The 21,579-nt window shown below is 46.4% G+C and overlaps 1 protein-coding gene across 1 annotated transcript in view; it reads left to right on the top strand.

The window, feature by feature from the left end:
• Positions 1 to 391: 391 nt before the first annotated feature.
• SH3BP5 (SH3 domain binding protein 5) overlaps positions 392 to 21,579 on the top strand; it is a 73,707-nt gene continuing 52,519 nt past the window's right edge. The window contains exons 1-2 of the mRNA XM_058553394.1: positions 392 to 648; positions 2,389 to 2,451. Coding sequence (XP_058409377.1) covers positions 514 to 648; positions 2,389 to 2,451 — 198 coding nt within the window. The 5' untranslated portion in view covers positions 392 to 513. The remainder of the gene's footprint in view (positions 649 to 2,388; positions 2,452 to 21,579) is intronic.

The following is a 21,579-nucleotide window of genomic DNA, read 5'->3' as shown; positions in this document are numbered from 1 at the left end:
AAAGGTGATTTCAGAGACTGGAAATACCCCAAACTTTCCTTCCATACAGTCAATTCGCCTGGGCCGAGGAGGGAGGGAGAAAGCTGCCGGGAGAGTAGGTGGCCAATGTTGGGTGGTTTGTGATATTCGGGCTGCTAAGAAGGGGTGAGGGCTCTCCTATTTCCCCACGCTAGAGGATTTCAGAGGGCTGGGGTTTTTGTGACGGAGGCCTGGGTAACTGGGACCTGCCGAGGAACAGTCGGAGGCGCGCGGAGGGCGGCCCGGCGGGACGAGGGCGGAGCGGGCGCCGCTGCGCTGACAGCCGCGGCAGAAAGGGGGCGGCCGCGCCCATTTCCTCCGCTCCGCCCGCGCCGGACGGATCCGCATCGGCGAGCGGCGCCTCCCGGGTGTCGGCCCCGGCGGCTCCCGACCGTGCCGGGCTGTGGCGAGACAGCTCCGGCCGAGCCTGCGGCGAGTCGCTGCCCCTCCGGACGCTCCGAAGTCCCCCGCGCGGTTCGCATTCCGGCTGCCCGCATGGACGCGGCGCTGAAGCGGGGCCGCTCGGAGGAGCCGGCTGAGCTCCTGCCGTCTGCCCGGGACTTGGAGGAGGAGGAGGAAGAGGGGATGGAGCAGGGGCTGGAAGAGGAAGAAGTGGACCCCCGGATCCAGGTAGGGCGCGCGGGGGGCGCCCCGGATCCCGGCATCTACACTTATACCTGTCCCGCAGCCCCCAGTGCCTGCGTTCCGGGGAGGTGGTGGCCACGTAGGTCTGGGGGCGAGAAGAGAGCGTCTAAATACTCCGTTTCACCTGGTTCATGGGGAGGCTGCAGTGCCCGCGTGGATGCGGCCTGACTCTATTGTGGGGCTCCCCCTCGCAGACCCCTGGCAGGATCCGGGGGTCGCCGCAGCGTGCCCAGCGTTTCGGGCGGATGTGCAACAAAGGGAAAAAGGGGGCGGGGGCGCCATGTGGGTATCGGGGTACCCCCGGCTAGGCTCGCGGCGCCGCAGGCATTGCACGGCTGCCTGGCCCCGGGAGGAGGGGTGGGCCGGCCAGGGTGGGCGCCCGACTCCGTGGGCGGGTGGGCGAGCTGGGCAGGGTGGGCGTTGTCCGCCCCTGCAGCGTGGGCTGGCACCGGTGCCCTGGGTTTGGAGTCCCCACCTGGCGGAGGTGCCCGGCCCGAACCATATTCCTCCTCCTCTGATTCATTGTTAGCAAACTGAAGGGTTTATTGTCACCACTGGCTCAACCCTCCGCTTGGCCTCAGATGCTTTAAAGCCCAGCTTTTCCTTGTTAGGAGGCCGGGTGTGAACAGAAATCAGGGGCAACTGATGCGCAGAGCTGATGCGGGGAGAAGGCGAGGGGATTGGCCTGGCTTTCTGTGCCTCCATTTCTAAGGTAGATGATTAAAAAACAATTTCCAAGCCGAGATCTAGGAGTGACAGTTTAACCTCTTCACCCTCGAAGCAGAAAGCACAGCAAATCCCCTTTCCAAGACTCATTTTTCTACCCTTTCCATAAATCTTTTTTTTTTTTTTTAAATATTGCTTTTAAGCATGCTCTGCAATTTCTGGAGCCCTAATTGGTTTTTCAGTGCACAGGTCAATTAAAAGCTCATTTAATTCAGCTGTTGCTGTTTAAATGCATTGTTTTGGCAGATTAGCAAGATAAAGATCAGGTGGAAAAATCTTTGCATTAGGAATTCTATTTAAAATAATCAGTTTGGACTACTAAATCTTGTTTTCTTGGTACAGGAATTCTGTTAACAAGACCCTTTGTTTGTAGAATAAAATGAGTTAACTTCATGCGGGTACTTTTTACAAAGGTCAGTTTGTACATGTTTATTTAAAAGATCAGGATTAAAGCTAATTTTTTTATTAAAAAAAAAAACCAGCTAGGTAGGTTGAATAATAGGCAGTTTGAAAAGATTTTCATCTGTACAGAAAAATACTCAACTGCTGATGAATCAATGCCAGAATTCTGTCCTTGACTAAATCATTTCATTAGGTTTATACTTTTGGGTTGGCCTTGTTTATTTTCTATCATTGTCTTTTCTGCAAATTCTTGCTCTATGGCAGAAGGTACTGTTTTGATTTGGCCCCTACACCATTTGTAACAGGTGGGTTTACCTGAAGGCACATACCTGGAATAAATATTTGCCCGTTTAAGAGAAGACAAGTTCCTAGGACCTTAAGACATTTTCAAAAGGGACACCATCAAGAAAAAGGCTCCAGATATGCTGCCATTCCTTTGCTCTTCTAGCCAAGGCTTAACTATTTTCCTTGAGAATTATCTGAGTCCTCCCTCTTCCTACAAATTGTCCTGGAGTAATTCTCCAGGTAATGGGCTGAGTCATACCGGAAACAAAAGATGAAGCCCTTAAATCTTTTTTTCTGTCTTTTCTTCCTTAGGGAGAACTGGAGAAGTTAAATCAATCCACGGATGACATCAACCGACGGGAGACTGAACTTGAGGTACAGAAAGCTGGGTCCCTGTTGTTGGTGAGGTGGTGCAGTCCCGCTGACACCAGGCTGGTTAATTTTGTTTTAATAGCTGGCGTCCCCTCCTCGGAGTTGAGCAACAGCCTGCTGTCTGACAGAATAAAATACACCACTGAGCCCAGCTTGTGGGTGGAACACATGTGGATCCAATTTCACATGTTGTTTTTCATCATGGAAGCTCTGTGGGGCCAAAACCAAGAGCTTTACACTCACGGAAGCCCTAAAGTTAACGCGTCTGTGGAAAAGCTGGATGGACTGGGGGGAAAATTAGCTGAACTCTTTAGTGGAGAAGAATGAATGAGCTCATAAAAATCTCTTAAATATTTTAGGGCAGTTCCTTTTTTTTTTTTTTTTTTTTTTTTTTACCTTTCCTGCACTAATAATTCACCCCTTTCCACTTCCCTGCTCATTTCTTTAGTGTCTGCTTGTGTGTGGAATATAATTATCTTAATGGTAAGGAAAAGCTGTTTAGACTGCGAAGAGCTTTCCTGCTGGGAAAAATCTTGGGAGACTAGAAGTTGATTTGAATTTCATGAGCATCTTTCAACCTGAGTGTAAACAGATTAGCATTCTTCACAGCCACCAATTAGTCCCCATCCCTTTTCAGTGGTGGTTGGTTTTACCCCATCAGCAAATATGAACAAACCCTGCATATATCTGAGAGCCTGTGAATAACTCTGTCAGAGAGCTGAAGGAATGCAGGGAGCTGTTGGGAGGACCTGTTTCTGTAGCAGAAGAAATGGTAGGGAAGGTGAACAGGAAGGGCAGGAAACATCTGGTCCCTGGAGTGTGGGAGATAGGAATATAATCTATCATCAATACAATGGCAGCCTTGATTTCTGACTGCATGGCTAGGCCCTGGAGGTACCAAATCTGGAAGTGGCGATGGGGATTAAAAGCTTGCTGCTCCGGGCTGTGTATGAAGGGTTATGCTAACCCATCTATTCTGACTGTAGGTATCCATGAACACTGGCTGCCCTTCTTCCCAACTGAAGTGAAATCTGTGTGTTTATTGAAATTTTTTTCACTTATGATAAATCAAGTCTTTCTGTTGGGCAACTGAAATCTCTCAGAATCTCAGATTTCTAATACATTGAACAGCAACAGCAAAAACCCTATCATTTCTATAGGGATTTAGAGTTTACAAAGTATTTTTACAAGCTTTATCTCCTTCCATCTGGTCACAACAGCCTAGAGCTATGCTGTCCAATATGGCAGCCTCTAGCCACATGTGGCTGTTTGAATTTAAATTAATGAAAATTAAATAAAATTACAAATTCAGTTTCTCAGCCACAGTAGCCACATTTTGAGAGCTCAGCAGCCACCGTATTGGACAGAGCAGGGAATGCTTCCATCATTGTGGAAAGTTCTACTGGACAGCATGGGTCGGGAAGGTGGGGACTACCTCTTCTCCAGGTGAGGACACAGTGGTGCAGTATCTCACATTCAGTGATGTGGCAGAGCCAGGTCCTTTTCATGTCCCCTCCAGCTCTCATATTCTTCCAAATATGAATAGATAAATTGGAAATAGTCTTTTTTTTTTTTTGCAAAGAAGCAATTTATTCATTCAACAAATATTTGTATGCCTACTCTATGCCGGCCACTGTTCTGGTAGCACTTACCTTCTGAGGGTAAAATTGATTCTCTTAAACTCTTTTTTATCCTAATTTCCAAATCCTCTTTCTGAATACACTTAGGTATTTGTGTGTCACAGGAAGCCATGGGACAGGTGTTTCCTGCCTTGCTCTGGAGAGCACTTGGCAGCAGCAAAGAGAGGTGATCAGGGCTGGCTTGTGTTGCTAGCTGACCCTTACGTGGTATTATTATAACCAAGATGGATTCATAGAAATATAATGTAAGCTATATAAGTCACTAAAACTTTTCTCTAGTAGCCACATTAAAAAGTAAAAAGAAACAGCTGACATTAATTTTAACCTATTTTGTTTAACCCAGAATGTCCAAGATAGTATAATTTCAGCATGGAATCAATATAAAACGGTCATTGAGATATTTTGTGTGTATTTTTGTACTAAGTCTTCAGAATCTTGTGCCTATTTTACACCCAGACCGCATCTCTCTGGACTGGCCACATTTCGAGTGCTCAGTAGCTGCATGTGGCAGCAGGCAGCCCTGGTCTAATAGGTGTTTCCGGTCAAACTCACAAAGGAGCTTGTAGACGCTTGTCATGCTGCTGGAGCCTGGAGGAGAGGATGGTGTCAGTGTCTGCAGTGGGTTGTGTTCCTTCGGCCAACCCCTGGTCACTAACGTTGTGTCATGTGCCCTGTGGGCCACTGCAGATTTGTGGGTGAATGAGACAGACACAGGCCTTGTCCTCAGGGAGTTGACGTTTTAGTGGACGGTGAGGAGTGGAGAGGTGGCTGATGACTGATTGTAATAACTACAATAAAAGAGTGATGTGACAGGGGCTCTAGGATAGGAGTCCCCAGAAGACACCTGAGCAGAAGCCTGCAGAGCAAGAGTCCGTGTGCAAAGAGGAGCAGATGGAGTGAGTGTGGGGGTGGACGAGGGAGCGTGCCAGAGGATGTGGGACAGGAAACAGCCATGTTAGTATACAGTCCATTCTCGTGATGCATGGTAGTTGTTTTCCACCAAGTCACTGTGAACACTGAATTAGTGAACAATGAACCATTGCTCTCAGAGGGGAAATATTGTGACCAGAAGCTCTCAGTTCCCGGTCACAACATTTCAGTTCCTGTAGGCCTTTGGTCACGACATTTTCATCAACCAGTCAACACATAACCTTGTTTTATGTGTGTTTCTGTTTCAAGACACCTTATTTACTATATATTGTTGATTCAAGAACGTTGAACTCACGGCCAGCAGCACTGTGACTCATGCCTGAATGAAGCTCATCTAGCACACACGTTTTCTCTGTAAGGCACATCACAGCCTTGTTGGGCTTAGGACCACTAGACAGCACTTCAGCACCAGGCTTGGAGGCCATTTTAAACAGCAGAATCACCGACAAAAGGCACGGAAGTGCAACTACCGTGGCACTAAATGGACCGTGTAAAGGACACTTGTTCAGAGGCTGAGCGCTGGAACAAGAAGGCAGAGCATCTCTTTGTTCACCTTGGCGGAACGTGCTCGCGGGTGACTCAAATTTTTTACCACGCTGTGCGTGTCCACGAACGACTGTAGAGGCGCCACGAGTATTGATTTTGGAGTTACAGATAAAAATTAGTGAATAGGCAAATTCACAAATATGGAGGGTCCACAATAATGAGAATCGACCGTGTATGATTTTGGAGCCTCTAGGGAGGGTCTCTTGCTGTTCGCATTCCTTTCCCTTTGGGTTATGATCCGGAGTGCCCAGCACTCCCTGACTTTGTCTGACTCGGACTAAGGTGAGCTGGTGACCAGGTCTGTGGCAGCTGCTCCTTAGCTCATAGACTGGAGCATAGGCGTCTCTGGGCAGCCATACACCGAGGCGCAGGCCTGGGAGTCACCTTTAATATCCCATTCTGTGTCTTGGCTGTGTAAATCGGAGATTACCAAAGGGCCTCTGGGCGCCAGCCGCCTGCCATGGCGTCAGTTGGATATCTGCCCCTTCCTGCAACCTCGGTTCTCCTCTGACCTTGTTTGAACAGCATTGCATCCGCTTTGCAGTCTGATTTATGTTGAGAGCCAGCCTTTTCAAGCTGTGGAAGGGAGTAACCTTTTTACCAGAGAGGCCCTTGGATATAAGCCTGATGTTTCAAATTAAGAAAGCATATGTATTTTCCCACAGGCACATTGATTAGTCCACTTAATTCCTTGAGTATTTTTTGAGCAGCAGCTATGTGCTAAGGACAGTTTTAGGTGACGGGGAGAGAGCAGTGAAGAGAGTGGACAGAACTCCTGTCCTCCTGACGCTGACATTGTGGAAAGGGAGGAAATGCAATAAACAATTAAAATACACAGTAGGTTCCACGGTGATACGTGCCAGGGAGAAAAACAAGGCAAGAGGGACCAAGGCCATGTGGGTATTTGGGGGCGAGGGGAGGGAGGGGGATGCAGTGTTGTTATAGTGGGCGGGGAAGACCTCCCTGAAAGCATGTCTGGAGAGAGTGAGCCTTGGGCCCATGTTGGGGAAGAGCATTTCAGCTAGAGGGAACAGACAGTGCTAAGCTGGGAGTGGGGCTGGGCCTAGCTGAGGACCAGCAAGAGAGGCCCAGTGTGCTGGGGGTGGGGTGAGCGATGGACAGAGGAGAAGGAGAGAGTCAGATGAATGGGTCATTCAGTGAGTGACAGCCCTGTCAGGTGAGGCAATGCAAGCAAATGTGCTGATGTAATTTTACAACATATTATATAGAGCTATCTTTTTTCAAATGTTTGTTAAAACGAGATGCAGTACAGGGAATTTCTAAATCTCATGGTAATCAAGATTTGCAACCTCCCATGCGAATGATTTATTTTTGACCCTGATGTGTAGTGTTTTTATTCCTCCCCTTGCTTGCTCTTAAGGCAGCTATTCAAGGGCCGTGAAATGGTCCGAGAGGAGGTGGAAGGACATGGCCAGGCCGAGTTACCCACATACAGCTTTGCCGAGTAATCAAAAGCTGACTTTTTCAGCCTGCCCTTCCCCAGGGAGGCAAGAGCAGTTAATTGTAAACGTTCATGCTCTTTCCTCACTGCTTGGGTGGTGATGGTGTCTGGGCAGACTTGTTTGGAAAAGCATTTGATTCTGGACATCTGTGCTCCCCGAACTTGCATAAGGCCTGTACGCGGAGTCTGCCTTGTACTCCCTCCAGAAACCAGCAAACATTGTCTCTTAAAAAAAAAAAAAACAATACTGTTTTGAGCTTGGAAACTCGGGGATGGGAGAGAGAAGGTGGGAGTGAACTGGAAGCAGCCTGGCCTCTCTCTAATGAATTATTAACACAAGTCAGGGGAAGAGAGCTTCTTTTCTGAAAGGACACTGTTGTCACATCTTAGTACTTGCTCCTTCTAGACCTGTGTGTGTGTGTTGTGTGTATGTGAGTGAGTGTGCACTAGGGGACGGCCCTATAAGACTTCAGTTGTGTTTTGAAGATAGCTCTAGAGAGTGTCTGAAGTGATAAATGGACGAGGGGAAGTGAGGAGTAACTGTCCCTTGGAGCTAGCACCGAATTCCAGGCCTGGTGGCAGGCTGCTTGTCTGGGCTGGGAGGGGACCTGACCTCTTTGTACCCAGGTGAGATCTGGTTCAAGTAAGCATTGGCCTGGAGACATTCATGTAACAAACACTGAGCCCCTCCTGTGGGCTGAGTCCTGTGAGGGGCCCTCAGTAAGCCCTCAGACAGTCCCTACCCTCCCAGAGCTTGGCGTCTCCTGGATTCACGCGTGGAGTTATGAAGTGAGAGGGATGTGCAGGGCCCTTTGGGAGCCAAGGGAGGCTTTGTGGAATAGGAGGCATCAGAGTTGAGGCCTGGAGACCCCAAGTCATGTGGGGGGTCAGTTAACATCCGGTGACACCTAGAACTGGAGAAGAAGAGAGCTGACAGGACAGACATCACCTGCAGCTGGAGCAGTGTTGGGGACCGGGAGGGGGGCCTTGTGATGGGATGCTTCGGCCATTGGCTGCTTGTAAAGATCAATGCATTTTTGACGTCTTTACTGGGTGCCTCTGGGTGACCCGAGCTGGGGCTGCTGCTCCTGTCCCCACAGCTCTGACCTGAAGTTTGGTCGTCAGAATGGTAGGACTTCAGGCTTCCTGCTTCAGTGATGGTCCCCCCACACTGCTGTTGGGGTGTCAAGGGACAGTAACTGTTAACCCAGCAATTGCACTTGTAAGAACTTATCCCAAGGGAATACCTGGGCAAGGACGTAGGTCCAATAATGTTCATTGCAGCATTGTTTAAAAGTGTTGGGGGGGCGGCTGGCCCAGTGGCACAGTGGTTAAGTTTGCGCACTGCACTTCAGCGGCCCAGGGTTGAGGGGTTCAGATCCCAGTTGTGGACCTACACACTGCGCATCAAGCCATGCTGTGGCAGTGTCCCATGTACAAGGTAGAGGAAGATTGGCACAGATGTTAGCTCAGGGACAGTCTTCCTCACTGCCCCCCCAAAAAATTTTGGAAAGTTATAAATCTAAATGACTGTCAGTAGACGATTGGTTAAATAAATGAATACTATGCACTGGCGATGGCTGATAGAGTCGAGGCCTTAAAATGATGGCACAGCTTGTTATTAACATAGAAAGACATCTGAATGGAAGAAAGCAGATTTCAAAAGAGCATGTAGTATGGTGGTATTCTAAAAAATATGTTTATATGCATAAAAATGCCTGGAAAAGATTACACACCAGTTGTTCTATCTGGTGACAGAGAAATGATATTTATTGTCGTTATACTCTTCTATATTTTCTGAATTATTTGCATTGAATTTGTATTACTTTATAGTCAGAGAGGAAAAAGAAAACCCAAAGCCATGGCAAAGGTGTGGGTGGAGGGAAGACTGTTCTTGGCATCAGGTGACATGGGTTAGAATCTGAGGTCTGCTGACTGGTAGGGGCACTTGGCCCCTTGGAGCCTGAGTCACCACGTCTTGAATTAGGGGTGTGATTCTTGCCCACGTCCCTGGGTGGCCCGGAGGACAAGAGGAGATACTGTGTGAGGAGGTGCTTGGATAACTGCCCAGCCTGGGTGAGGGAGAGGCCTCCTGCATGCGGGGAGCACCGAGGCCCCCTGGGTGCGTGATGCAGAGAAGGCTCCTACGAGATGTCTGGTGGAGCCAGGCCCGCTGTGGGGTCTGGCCATGGCTCTGCTCTCCTCCCCCAGGCCCTGCATGATGTCTCTTTGTCAGAGACTGGCTCTGGGCAAGGGGCCAGAGAGAGGACTTGTCCAGGCCAGGATTACAGCCAATGGACTTTGCAGTCACTGGAGCAACAGGGCTTCACTCTGTGGCTGGTCTGCTGGGACGGAGAAATCAATTTGTTTCCCCAAGAGCCGTGCTTTCTTAGGGTGTGTCTTCTCCTGGGATTTGTCTGGCATATAACAGGTGCTCAATAGATATTTGAGTGAATGAGTAACAGCAGATTGCCCCTTCATGGCTGTGTGACCTTGGGCAAATTACTTAATGTCTCTGGACCTCATCCCAATGATGGTGCATAGTGAGGCATCAGTGAATGTTATTGGTGCTGTTACTGGAGCAGGGCAGGTGAGGGCTGCAGTGTGATGGACTTGTGTCCACCCTGGAATGCCTTTCCTGCCTGTTTTGGCTCTTAACTGCCTTTCCACAGTAATGGCCGCTAATGATGACAGTAAGTGCCTACTGTGTGCCAGGCTGTTCCAAGCACTTTGTGGACATAAACTCACTGAACCCTCATAACACCTTAATGAGATATAAAAATATCATCTCCATTTTGCCGATAACAAAACTGAGGCACAGAGAGTTCCAAAGTCTTGCTCTAGAGCAGTTGCTCAACTTTAGCTCTATTGACATTGTGGGCTGATAATTCTTTGCTGTGGGGGGGTGGGGGGGAGGCTGTCCTGTGCATCGTGGGAGGTTTAGCAGCATCTACTCACTAGGTGCCAGTAACAGCACCCCCCACACCAGTTGTGAGAGCCAAGCACGTCTCCAGACTTGTCAGTGTCCCCTGGGGTGCAAAATTGCCCGTGGTTGTGGACCACCACCCTAGATCAGTGCCATAAAAGTGTGGCAGCCTCAGCAAGACAGAGGAATTTGTTAGACTTGCAGAATCTTGGGCCCCACCCAGACCTACTGAATCAGAATCTCTGGGAATGGGGCCCAGGAGGCTGTCTTAACCAGCACTACCTGTCTCATGAATATTCATCGGGCTGTATTCTGATCATTTGTTTACTTGTCTGCCTCTTCCACTAGACGGGCCCCTGCAGGGAGGGGCCGAGGCTCCCTTCTTTGTGCCCCAGCACCTCATGCAGTGTCCACACACAGGGGTACGATGAATGTGGCAATGAGTGGATGTTAGTTTGTAGTTAGAATCAAACGCCCTTGTGGACTTCTGGCTTGTGGCATTGTCACATACAGCGTCCTGCAAAACAGGCAGGTCCCTTTTCCGTAGTGCCCTCTCTGGGATTGCCTTCGTCTCCAGGCTACTCTTAGGCAGGGCCGACCCTGGGCACAATCGCGGCACTGGTAAAGCATGACCTGTGTTCTCCTTCCCCTCCCCAAAGTCCCTTACTTACAGAGGTCATAGCTCATGAAAGCGTAAGATTCTGCCCTGCTTGCAGAGGCTAGGGTTTTAAGAGTGGCCTTTCACATTAAAAAAGGATGGCACGTGTGGATATAGACAAATGGTCATGATCTGTTTAGTGGAAAAAAATTAGGTAATAAAACTATAAAGTCTATATAAAATTATGTGTGTAGTGTAAAACCATATATACATACAGTAAAAGAATATGTGGGGGCCGGCCCGGTGGTGCAAGCAGTTAAGTGCGTGCGCTCCGCTGCGGTGGCCCAGGGTTCGCCGGTTTGGATCCCGGGTGCGCACTGATGCACTGTTGGCAAGCCATGCTGTGGCAGCCTCCCATATAAAGTGGAGGAAGATGGGCATGGATGTTAGCCCAGGGCCAGTCTTCCTTGGCAGAAAAAGAGGAGGATTGGCAGATGTTAGCACAGGGCTGATCTCCTCACCAAAAAAAAAAAAAGAATATGTGCATATGAGAGAAAAAAGGTCTAGAACAGAGTGATTCATAGTGTGGTCCACAGACTGAAATGCTTGTTACCAACTAAAGTGAAGTAAATACAGAAATCGAGACTCTAGAATTTTTTTTTTTTTTTTTTTTTTAGCAATTTGACATTACTGTGACATCCAAATGGCATTTCATAGCATATTTTTATTGTATTCTACACAAGTGTTGATTTGTGGTGGGTTGGGGGGAAAAAGATCCATTACCGCGTAGTTTGAGTAGCATGGCTCTAGAAAAATGTACCCTCAGATGTTACTAGTGGTTATTGCTAGTTGCTAAGAATGCTGGTGGTTTTTATTTTTCATTTCTTGGTGTTTTATGAATTATTTACAATGACCATATTCTATCATTTTCATAAGCTGGGGATGGGGGTGGAGAAAGAAGCACTATTATAAAAAGATGTCTTTATGAGTCAAAGAAATAAACTTCTATGGAAGGAATTTTAGGAACTGTGAAGGCTGGTGGGAAAAAATGTTCAGATTGGTAGTCTCTGCTGTAATTGTAGTAAACTCTGCTGTTGGGTTTGCTTGGTGAATTACTGTATTGTTAAGCTCTCATTGTGGTAATTCATGGAGGGATGAAAAGTACTTTAAAGGCATTTTAGGATTGTCTGCGGCCAAGAAACCCTCATTTATACACTTATTTGCAAAATACAAAAAAAAAATCACCAAGATATAATAGTGGAAAATATTCCAAATATTAAGAATATTTAGGTATTCAAACTTAGTTACTATGTGTATTTGAGTCTTAGCATTGTTTCTAAATGTATAAAGGCTAGTAGGCACATATAGGCTCTCTTGCAGCATCATTCACATCAGCAAAATGATACCAGTATGGGCTGTTGACTAGAACACAGAAATAGCTATCTAATATTGAAATGGACTCTATTGCCTTAAAAAAAAATCGGATGTGTCTTCCTTTTAAGCTCTAAAGACCAATGAGATAACACATAAACTTTCCTGGCCCCTCAGCTGGAACCCATCACAGGAACGTAGGCACTTGTTGTTGTAGTATAAGCAAACTTTTGTACAGTGACATGATTGAATCCCCAGGTTTATCCAAGATGCCTTTCTTCTGACTCTAAGATGTCAACGGGTGTCCCCACCTCGAAAAAAGACAGGCCATGAGGGTCGATGGATTCATTGCTGTCCCAGTGTTTGATAGACTCTTCAAACCCACAAGTTGGCGGAGAGCTGTGGTCTCTATGGACTGGAGCCTTTTAATATTTAGCTGTTATTCTTCCTTCTGAGCATTTATTGCAGGGATTTTTAATGGATTGGGGTGTGTGTGTGTGTTTTGGCTGGATGAATTAAACATCTATTGAACGTCATCCTTTGGCAGGCATCCCAGTTGTCTTTGCCTAGTCCTCGTCTTTGAGAATTACTTAATCTGCCTATGGCCACATAGATGTTTCCAGCAGTAAAGACTACATCATTTTTATGCAATGCATTTTAACCAAGAGTCCCATGATAATTTGCAAAGCAGCTCTTAGAGAGCTCAGAATCAGCTTCTTTCATTTCCTTAAAGGAATTTGTTCTATTCTTGCCTGATTTTTCCTTTGCTGTGTTTTGCTATATTATCTAAGAGATATTAATGTTTGCTCCAACAGAAAGAAACTGCTAGTAGGGAGACAATGAGAGGAACATCCACTGTTTATTATAACCACCGCTGAGCCCACTTAATATAAACTCTTTTATTGTTTGGAATCAAACTCAGCCGCAGCATGACGAATGGGGTTTGGTGTCTCCGTCCACCCTGCTCTTTTGTTGCCAGCGTGCAAAAGGATCCAGCTTCATTCTGATAGATTTGAAGCCTACAGCTCTAATGTTCTATTCCCTGGTTTTTGGCTTTATTGGAGGAAGAGATGAAATGGGGGTGTTGTCCTTCCTCATTGTTCTGGTTACTATGACTACCTAACAAATTACCCCAAAACTTAATAGCGTAAAACAACTTCTTTATTTGCCCATGATTTGTGGGTCCGGAATTTGGAGAGGGCTCAGCTGGGTGGTTCTCGCTTGAGGAGTCTTATGCGGTTGCAATCAGATGTCAGCTGGGGCTGTGGTCATCTGAAGGCTCGACTGGACTAGATGCCCAAGGAGGCCCGTTCCCGTGCTGGCAGTGGACACTGGCTCCTGGCTGGGAGCTCCGCTGGGGTTGTCAACCAGAGTGCTGACGTCTGACCTTTCCAGCATGGCGCTCTCAGGGTCTCTGACCTCCTCGTGGTGTCTGGCTTCCCCCACAGTGAGCGTCCCAAGATGACCAGGTGGAAGCATCACAGCCTTTTCTGTCTGAGTCTTGGAAGTTCCATAGCAGCACTTCCCTCGGATTCTATTGGTTCAACGGTCACGAGCCCACCCAAATTCAAGAGGATGGGACATAGACTCTATCTCTTGGTGGGAGCAGAATGGATGGGTGCCAAAAAATTTGAGCCACATTTTAAAACTGCCCCTCTCATGGCGGTGATGTAGAGACGGTGACTTGTTTTGAGGTCTGCAGGACATCCGTTTTCCTTAACTTCATAAACAACCCCATGTCACAGCGCCTTCTCCAGTTGCTCTAGTGGGTAACCAGCCAGCAAAGCAAGGACTTTGGTTCACACTCCCAGTGACCCTTAAACAAGCCAGCAACAATAGAAGCAAGAGGGAGCAGATTTTAGCAGTGCTGTGGGTCTTGTTATAGGGAATTCTTTGCCGCTTTGCCCATTTCTTAAAAATTTTGTCTGAGAGAAAATGGTGCCGTGGCTTCAGTTAGAAAAAATTAGTAGAGCCTAGACGCAAAAGTACAATAGCCAGGGAGACACTTTATAAATTCAGGGAGAAGGTTCTAAAGCATCTTGAACAGCTCTTGACACCCTGCTTTCCTTCCCTGCCGCTGGTTTTGCTGGCATCTCCACTGGGGAAAGAGAATCTTGGGATTGTAGGTATTGGCTAGCAATTGGATCTACTCCCCAAGTTAGAGCTTGTTAAAGCAAATGTTAATGATATGAAACATGGGGTCAAAAAAGTGTAGGAAAACTTGTTTTGGAGCTGGTAGAGACTTAAACTACAAAGCACATGATGGAGGAAAAGCACGGGCTTTTCAGGAGAACTGGATTTGAGTTCTCCCTCTGTTCCTTAATAAGCTGTGCAGTCTTTGCAAGGTTTTTAACTTTTCTGGGTTTTACTTTCCTTCTCTCTAGAATGAGAAGGGCAATACCTATCTTTCAGGGCTGTTAAGCATTAAATAAGGTGATGTTTGTAGAGTGTCTGGCGTGGTACCTAGCATACAATGTTCAGCAAACGTTGGTTCTTTCCTTTCAACACTTTGCCATTTATTGAATATCAGCACCTGTGTAAAAACCATTACTATTTTTTGAAAGCTTGTTATATGCTAAGTATTGTGCTAGATGCTTTGTATAGTTTATCCTACTAATTCTCTCAACAGCTCTAGAGGACATTGATGAGAAACAGGCACTGAAGGATGGAGTCAGTTCTCCCGGGTCACGTGTCCGTGGGTGGGGGAGCCAAGATTTGAATGCAGAAGTCTGAGGCTGGAGCCCATGCCCTTAAGTAGTTTTGAGATGTGTGTTTGTGGGTGTGGAGGATACATATGCTGAGGTCCCCATTGAGGCTGGTGAGATGAAAGAACCCTGGTCTAGGACTTGGGGGACCAGGTTTTCAATCTTTGCCCTGACACTCACCAGGTGTACGTCCTTGGGAGAGGAACTTGACCTCCTGAGGCTTCAGTTACCTCATCTGTGAGATGGGCCAAGGGCTTTTCCAGCCCTGTAATTGTATGACTGAGATTTTGATTTTAATCTAGCCATGCGCTGAATGAATTATGAATCACCCTCAGTTTTGAAGATGGGGGAAATACAAAAGCTCCTCGGTCAGTCTATGCTGCAATAGACTTAAAATTTTATTTTTATTGAAGTAGTACTTGCACATAAAGGAAAACCCCTGAGAAGTTTTAGTGAAGAATGGAAGTCCTCTGCCTCATTCCTTCCCACCCCAGTTCTACTCCTAGAAGCAATCACTTATAATGTTTTTAGCCGTTTCTTCTGATGGGTTCTTCTGTGTCTCTAAAGTTATAGCAAAGGATTTTGACTTTGGTTCTTTTGCATTTTGTGCCCTCCTTTCTTTGCATTTTGATGCGCTATCAAAAAAGTCAGGAGGAAGGTTATCCAAACGAAGCGAGACAGTCAGCTCCCTGGAATGCTGTGGTGGGTGGATGCAGCTCCCATCAGAGGCTGCACTACATGATCTCTAGAGCTTTCCAAGGCTGGGTCATGAACTCACCATATTGCCCTGATTCTAAAACTCGTATTAATTATAAAATGGACCTTGTATTGCATAACAACTTGGGTGGTGGTTGAAACACTACCCCTGATAAAAGTGCATATCAACTGTATTATTTGTCTAAAATGTAATATTTGGGAATTTTTGAAAAAAGTGAGTCTTGAGCTTGAGGAAATATGTTAAAATAAGCCTCTTGGCGTAAACATGGAAGTGGTCCACTTGTGGTTGAACTTGGTAAAATGCCATGGTTTCTGAAATTCTACATCCTCTTACACAAAGAATCCTCTGAATTTAAAAACACATGTTTGGCCATGAATGAAAAAGCATTGGGTCCTGTCTGTCTTTCTAGCTCTGTGTGTGTGTGTAGGGTTCTTATGTAACTTCAGCCCCTCCTCCAGGGCCTCGTAGGACTGACCCTTGTGCCTGAAGGTTTAAAGAACTTATGGGTTTTTTTCTTTTGTGGTCCCTTGGACCTTGGGCTATTTGAACATATTTTTTGTAATTGGTTAAATTCCATTCCAGTGATACATGCCTATCTAACATCAACAAAAAAGATGAATTGAAAGTGAGTCTTTTCCACATTGACAGATATTCTACAAAATAACTGGTTCATGTTATTCAAAAATACCAAGGCCGTGAAAGACAAAGACTGAAGAACTGTTCCAGATTAAAGGAGACTAGAGAGAGATGACAACTAAATGCAAGTGCAAATCCAGGAAAAAGACTTTTCCTTTACTATAAAAGACATTAGTGGGACAGTTGATGCAACTTGAATGAAGTCATAGACCAGATTAATAGCATTGTATCCATGTTAATTATCTGATTTTGATCATTCTGCTCTGGTTATGTAAGAGGATGTCCTCATCTTTAGGAAATATGTGCTGAGTATTTCAGAGTAAAGGGCATCATGTCTGCATCTTACCCTCATTTTTTTCCAAGTCGGCAATTATTTTAAATTAAAAAGTTAAAAAAAAAAAAAAAAGCCTTTCCCTCATTCCTGGACCTGCCAACTGCCTTGACTCAGCCTCCAAATGGCAGTGTCTCGCTTGGCTATGGAATCTTGACGATGGCCAGAGCTTCAAAGGAAGCTGCGTGGTCCAGTCCGGCTGGACAGCTGTGGCGGGCTGCAATGTTCCAGGAGATGGGACTGGGTGCTTGCCTGCTTATCTAGGAACATTCTATAGTCAAATCAGAGTTGTAAACCAGAGCCCTTCTGCCTAGGAGGAACTTAGTGCCACTTAGGCCTAAAAAAAGCTCCAACACCTTTGTTAACCTCAGTAGAGGAAAACTTGCAGCAGGAAACCGTATTGACCACCATCTTTTCTTTTGTGAGGAAGATCAGCCCTGAGCTAACATCCGATGCCAATCCTCCTCTTTTTGCCGAGGAAGATTGGCCCTGGGCTAACATCCGTGCCCATCTTCCTCTACTTTATGTGTGACGCCGCCACAGCATGGCTTGACGAGCGGTGTGTTGGTGCGCGCCCGGGATCTGAACCTGCGAACCCCAGACGCTGAAGCGGAGCGCACGCACTTAACAGCTGTGCCACTGGACCAGCCCCCCACCCCAACTTACCATCTTTTCTTACTTTCCTTTTTTCGCTCTTGGTGGAAGGAACCTCTTGGTGGTTTAGAACCAGGACAGATGGTGTGGTGCTGTGGAAAGAGAAAACAGGGTCTGGCTTTACCACAAAAGCTGTCGAGTTGCATAGGGCCTGGAGCTGGGCAGTGCCCAAGCTGGGATTAGAATCCCCTATACTCTGTCCCACAACCACTCAAACAGCTTCATTAAAAGAGAGGATTTTTCTGAGAGGTTGAGGGAGCCTTTCATGGAACCCAAGGGAGGGAAGCATGGTAGGCCCTTAAGCATAGGGAGAGCAGATGTCCCGGTTTGCCCGGACAGTCTTGGTTTTTGCCTATTGTCCCAGCATAATTATTAGCAGTGCCCCTGCTCTCTCTCAAAGTGCCTTGGTTTGATTGCTAAATTATCTGGCCATGCAATTGCAGGATTAGAGTCAGGAGCCCAGACAATCTCCCACAACCCCTCCTGCTGTTCTCTCCTTTGCTTTCTTCTCTCTCTGTCACCTCTTCTTTGTCTGCTTCTGTCTGTCCCTTCTCTGACTTCCTCTGCTCTGTTCCCTGAGAGAGGATCTTGTATGCATCAGAAACATGGTGGCTAGGTTCTGCCTGGTGCGTGGGGCACAGTCCCCACAGAAGGAGGTGGTGGGTTTGCCAGACACCCAAAGAGGCCTCTGCTACTGAAACTGGGGCTTGAGGTGGAAAAGAGGAGTGAGAAGGGAAGGCAGTTAGGCGCCTGGTCTCCAACAATGATTCTGGCTTCTCCCAACTTGAAGGTCCTGGTATTTTCTTCCCCTTTCTTTCTTTTCCAAAATGCATGTTTCCATCCCTTTGGAGCTGTTTTAGCAAGGTTCTTTTGGTTAGATGAACCTCGCTGATGTGGAATTGGGCCTGTGCAGTGGCGGGGCTGGCTCCAGCTCCCTGTGGTCTTCTGCCCTCTCCCTGCCTCCCTTCTCCACCTCTGCTCCCCTCACCCCTGCTCCTGCACCTTCTCCTTGCCCTGGGGCCTCAGCCTTTTTGGTTTGGCTCCCTAGGCCCCGGCTCTACCCTAGGGCAGTCTTTCCAATTCTGCCTCTGCTGCAAAATTCCTGAAGGTGAAATCAGATTGTCCTGGCTCCCCTTCTCACAGGACTGTGAAAGCACTCCCTGTGGGAGCTGGGGCTGAGGGAAGAAAAACCCAACAGAGGCAAGGAGAAAAGGCAGCTGGGGAGCCTGGGAAGCATGGCGTGATCTCTCAAAGTGAGAAGCGGCGTGAGATCCAGGGTCTAGGAGCCAGATCTGCACTGTCCAATATGGTAGCCACTAGCCACGTGGCTATTTAAGTTGTAATTTAAAAACTAAGATTTAATAAAAAATCCAGTTAGTTGCACTAGCCACATTTCAAGTTTTCATTTAGCCACATGGGGCCCGTGGCCTCTGTATTGGACAACACAGATATCTGTAGAACATTTCCATTCTTGCAGAAAGTTCTCTCAGACAGAGCTGGAGAGCACTTACTCCCTTTTCACCCCAGCACTGTTTAAAGTGGTTTCTTTGTGTGTTTTAGTAGCTGCCACGAGTGCTCTTAAAGAGTATATTGGATGCATGAAAAGAAAACGTGATTTGTAGTAAGCTTGGAAACATTTCAGGGCCTTGTAACTGGTCAGTAAGTCAAAATGTTTCCAGTGATGCCTTTCATCATGTGATTCTAGAATGTTCCTGCTAAGGCTGTTCTAGTCATTCTAGGGCAGTGCTTCCTTAACTCTAGTTATTCTGCTGCTGTTGTAATTTTTGCCTTATCCTAGTTCTGCGTGTGCTGTTTATTTCATATTTTCATTTAAATTGATTCACATTTTTACTTCGTTTGTTTGAAAAGGAGACTTTATGACTATGGTGGAAAACCATCAGAGGGAAATACATTTTTTTTAAAGCAAGCATTTTATTGAAGAATAAGATATATATAGGAAAGTACCCAGCTCATAAGGGCACAGCTTTGTGATTGTCAAAACAATGTTATTTGTTTCCAGTGGATTTATTGTTTGCTTATCAAATTCGAGCAGATTCCTCTCTCTGTGGAAGGCTCTGAGCCTGGACTAGTTCTCCCTTTCTTAAAAAGGAGATGAGTAAATGTAAAGAGGTGCTGAAGGTGCTGTGAAGACATAGCACCAAATGGAGGCTTTCTCCTTGACAAAATCAGAAGGATTAACGAAAGATCTGAGAAGGAATAATTGCTTCACTGTTATGGAAAATACACTGGTGTTACTCCCTTGTGTGGAGTCTTTGGGGGGCAGGCCCGAGGGCAGGATGTGGCTCTGTGCCCATAGCAGGCCTGATGCTCTTTGGCCTCAGGTTCCCTTTCGCTCTTGTGATCACTGAGTACCCTAGAGAGCTTCTGTTTTTGTGGGTGATATCTATCATTATTTGCCATGTTAGAAATTAAAACTAAGAAATTTTAAAAGCTTGTATTAATTCATTAAAATGACAATAATAAACCTATTACATGTTAACATAAATAATACATTTTATGAAAAATAACTATCTTCCCAAATAAACAATATTCATGAAAAGAAAGTAATCGTTTTATGGTTTTTTGCAAGTCTCTTTCTTGTCTGGCTTCATAGAAGAGCTGGATTCTCATATCTGCTCCTGCATTTCGTCTCTTACAGTATCGCTTATCAAGTCGTCTTTTGAAAACTCCCCTGAACATTTATGAGAGAATGAAAGTGAAAAAGCAAATAAGCCGAACTTGATTGTGAAAATCGTTTGACCTTGCAGACTCCCAGAAAAAGTTGCAGGAGACCCCCACTGCCCCGCCCCCACCCATGGTCCTTGGGACCGCACTTTGAGAACCACTGGTAAAGTGAGAGGCACATTGGACTAAAGGTCTGTGCTTTTGTCTGAAGTCTGGCACTCACTTGCTCTCATGTGACCTCAGGCCAAGCAGCACTTCACCCCTGGGCTGAGTTCTCTTATCTGTAGACAGGGGACAGTCATTCTTGCTGAGCCCGTCTCACAGGGTCATTGTGAGGCCCAGATAATGCCTCTGAAATCTTTCTACAAACAGAAAGTGGTGTATTTATAAATGGCATTACTAAGGATCTTTTGAAGTGTGGTGTCATCTTTAATTTGTAGGGCAGTTATTTTTAAAAACTGATGTCCCATCTTAATCTCCCTGGGTTCTGGGGACACCTTCCTGGAGGGGAGGGGAAAGGCCATCATTCTCAGCTTACAAGCGAGATCATTGAGGCTTAGGAGAGTGGATTGGGCAGAAAACAGGGACTCGTACCCAGTGTGGTGACACCTGGCACGCTGTGTCCCAGGCTCCCTGGTGCTGGCTGGTTTGGTTTAGCTGGAGTTCTTATTGGATAGATGGCTGGATTTTTGACACACTGACACATTCAAACAGGGAGACTGAGCCACCCTCAGCAGTTCTTTGCTTGAATAAATTGCCTTCAGTCTGAGTCACCTAATGGATGTGACACAGTTTTCAGATTTGAAGATCTGAGGCCTCATCCAAGCAGAGGGAACTCCTTCGAATGCTGATCTAAAAAGTTACCTGGTAAACAGCCCTGGCTGGTAAATAGCTTGTTTTTCTTGACTGGTGAAAGGTCTGTTCATTCTCCCAAGATGAGTTTGCACTTCTGACTGCTTCCTTCCAAGGATCATTTACCATAGGGAAAACAGTCAGCTTTCTCTCATGCCTGGACATTCCTGGAAGCAACCCCCACTCTGCTCTCGGGAGACACATTTGCCTGTAATTGTAGGAGGTGAAGAACCATGGTGGAGTCTCTTCTTGAGCTAGTGTTGGGGAAGAGGGAGAATCTCCCTTCGCCCTTTCCCTTAATGGCCAAATAATTAAAAGACAGGTTAGCAGGAGAAAATAAAAACGTTTAATAACATGTATGCATGTGAGAAACCAGGGAAACTGAGTTTCTCAACAAATGTTGGAGGTTTTTCACCTTAAATAAATTTAGATAAAGACAAAGGAGGATGTTGGGGGTGGGGGAGGAGACAGCTATGGGGGATTTCAGAGGGAAAGAAGACAATTCACATCGAGATGGAAATGCAAATATTTGTCCGACAGTCCTTTACAGGGCTCCCTAGAGAATGTGGCCTGGGAGGGACAGAATTTTTGATAAGATGGGCTTGGTGCCTTTCCTATTGCAGCATATATTTGACATTGTACTACAGCCATCATATGGTATTGGCTACTTCCTGAAACAGGCCTTCTATGTTAAATTCTTGAGGCAGTTTGGAGGAGGTCAAATCTCCATCAGAGAAAATAATCAAGGTAAAGAGACATATTTCGGAGTGGCCAATTTTGATCTCCCACACTAGGAAATAAGGCAAAAAGCCCAAGTTCAACTGAGACAAGCTGGCTTTAAGATGTGGCAAACTGGCATTAAGACAGATTTAAAGAGGGCCTGGCCGGGTGGCATAGTGGTTAAGTTCACACGCTCTGCTTGGGTGGCCCTGGGTTCGCAGATTCGGATCCTGGGCGTGGACCTACGCACCACTTACCAAGCCATACAGAGGCAAGCATCCCATATAAAATAGAGGAGGTTGGGCACAGATGTTAGCTCAGGGCTAATCTTCCTCACCAAAAAAAAAAAAAAAAAAA

The sequence above is a fragment of the Diceros bicornis genome, chromosome 2 (genome assembly GCF_020826845.1).
Source record: "Diceros bicornis minor isolate mBicDic1 chromosome 2, mDicBic1.mat.cur, whole genome shotgun sequence".
NCBI classification, from domain to species: domain Eukaryota; kingdom Metazoa; phylum Chordata; class Mammalia; order Perissodactyla; family Rhinocerotidae; genus Diceros; species Diceros bicornis.
This window is presented reverse-complemented; position numbering and strand designations above follow the sequence as displayed.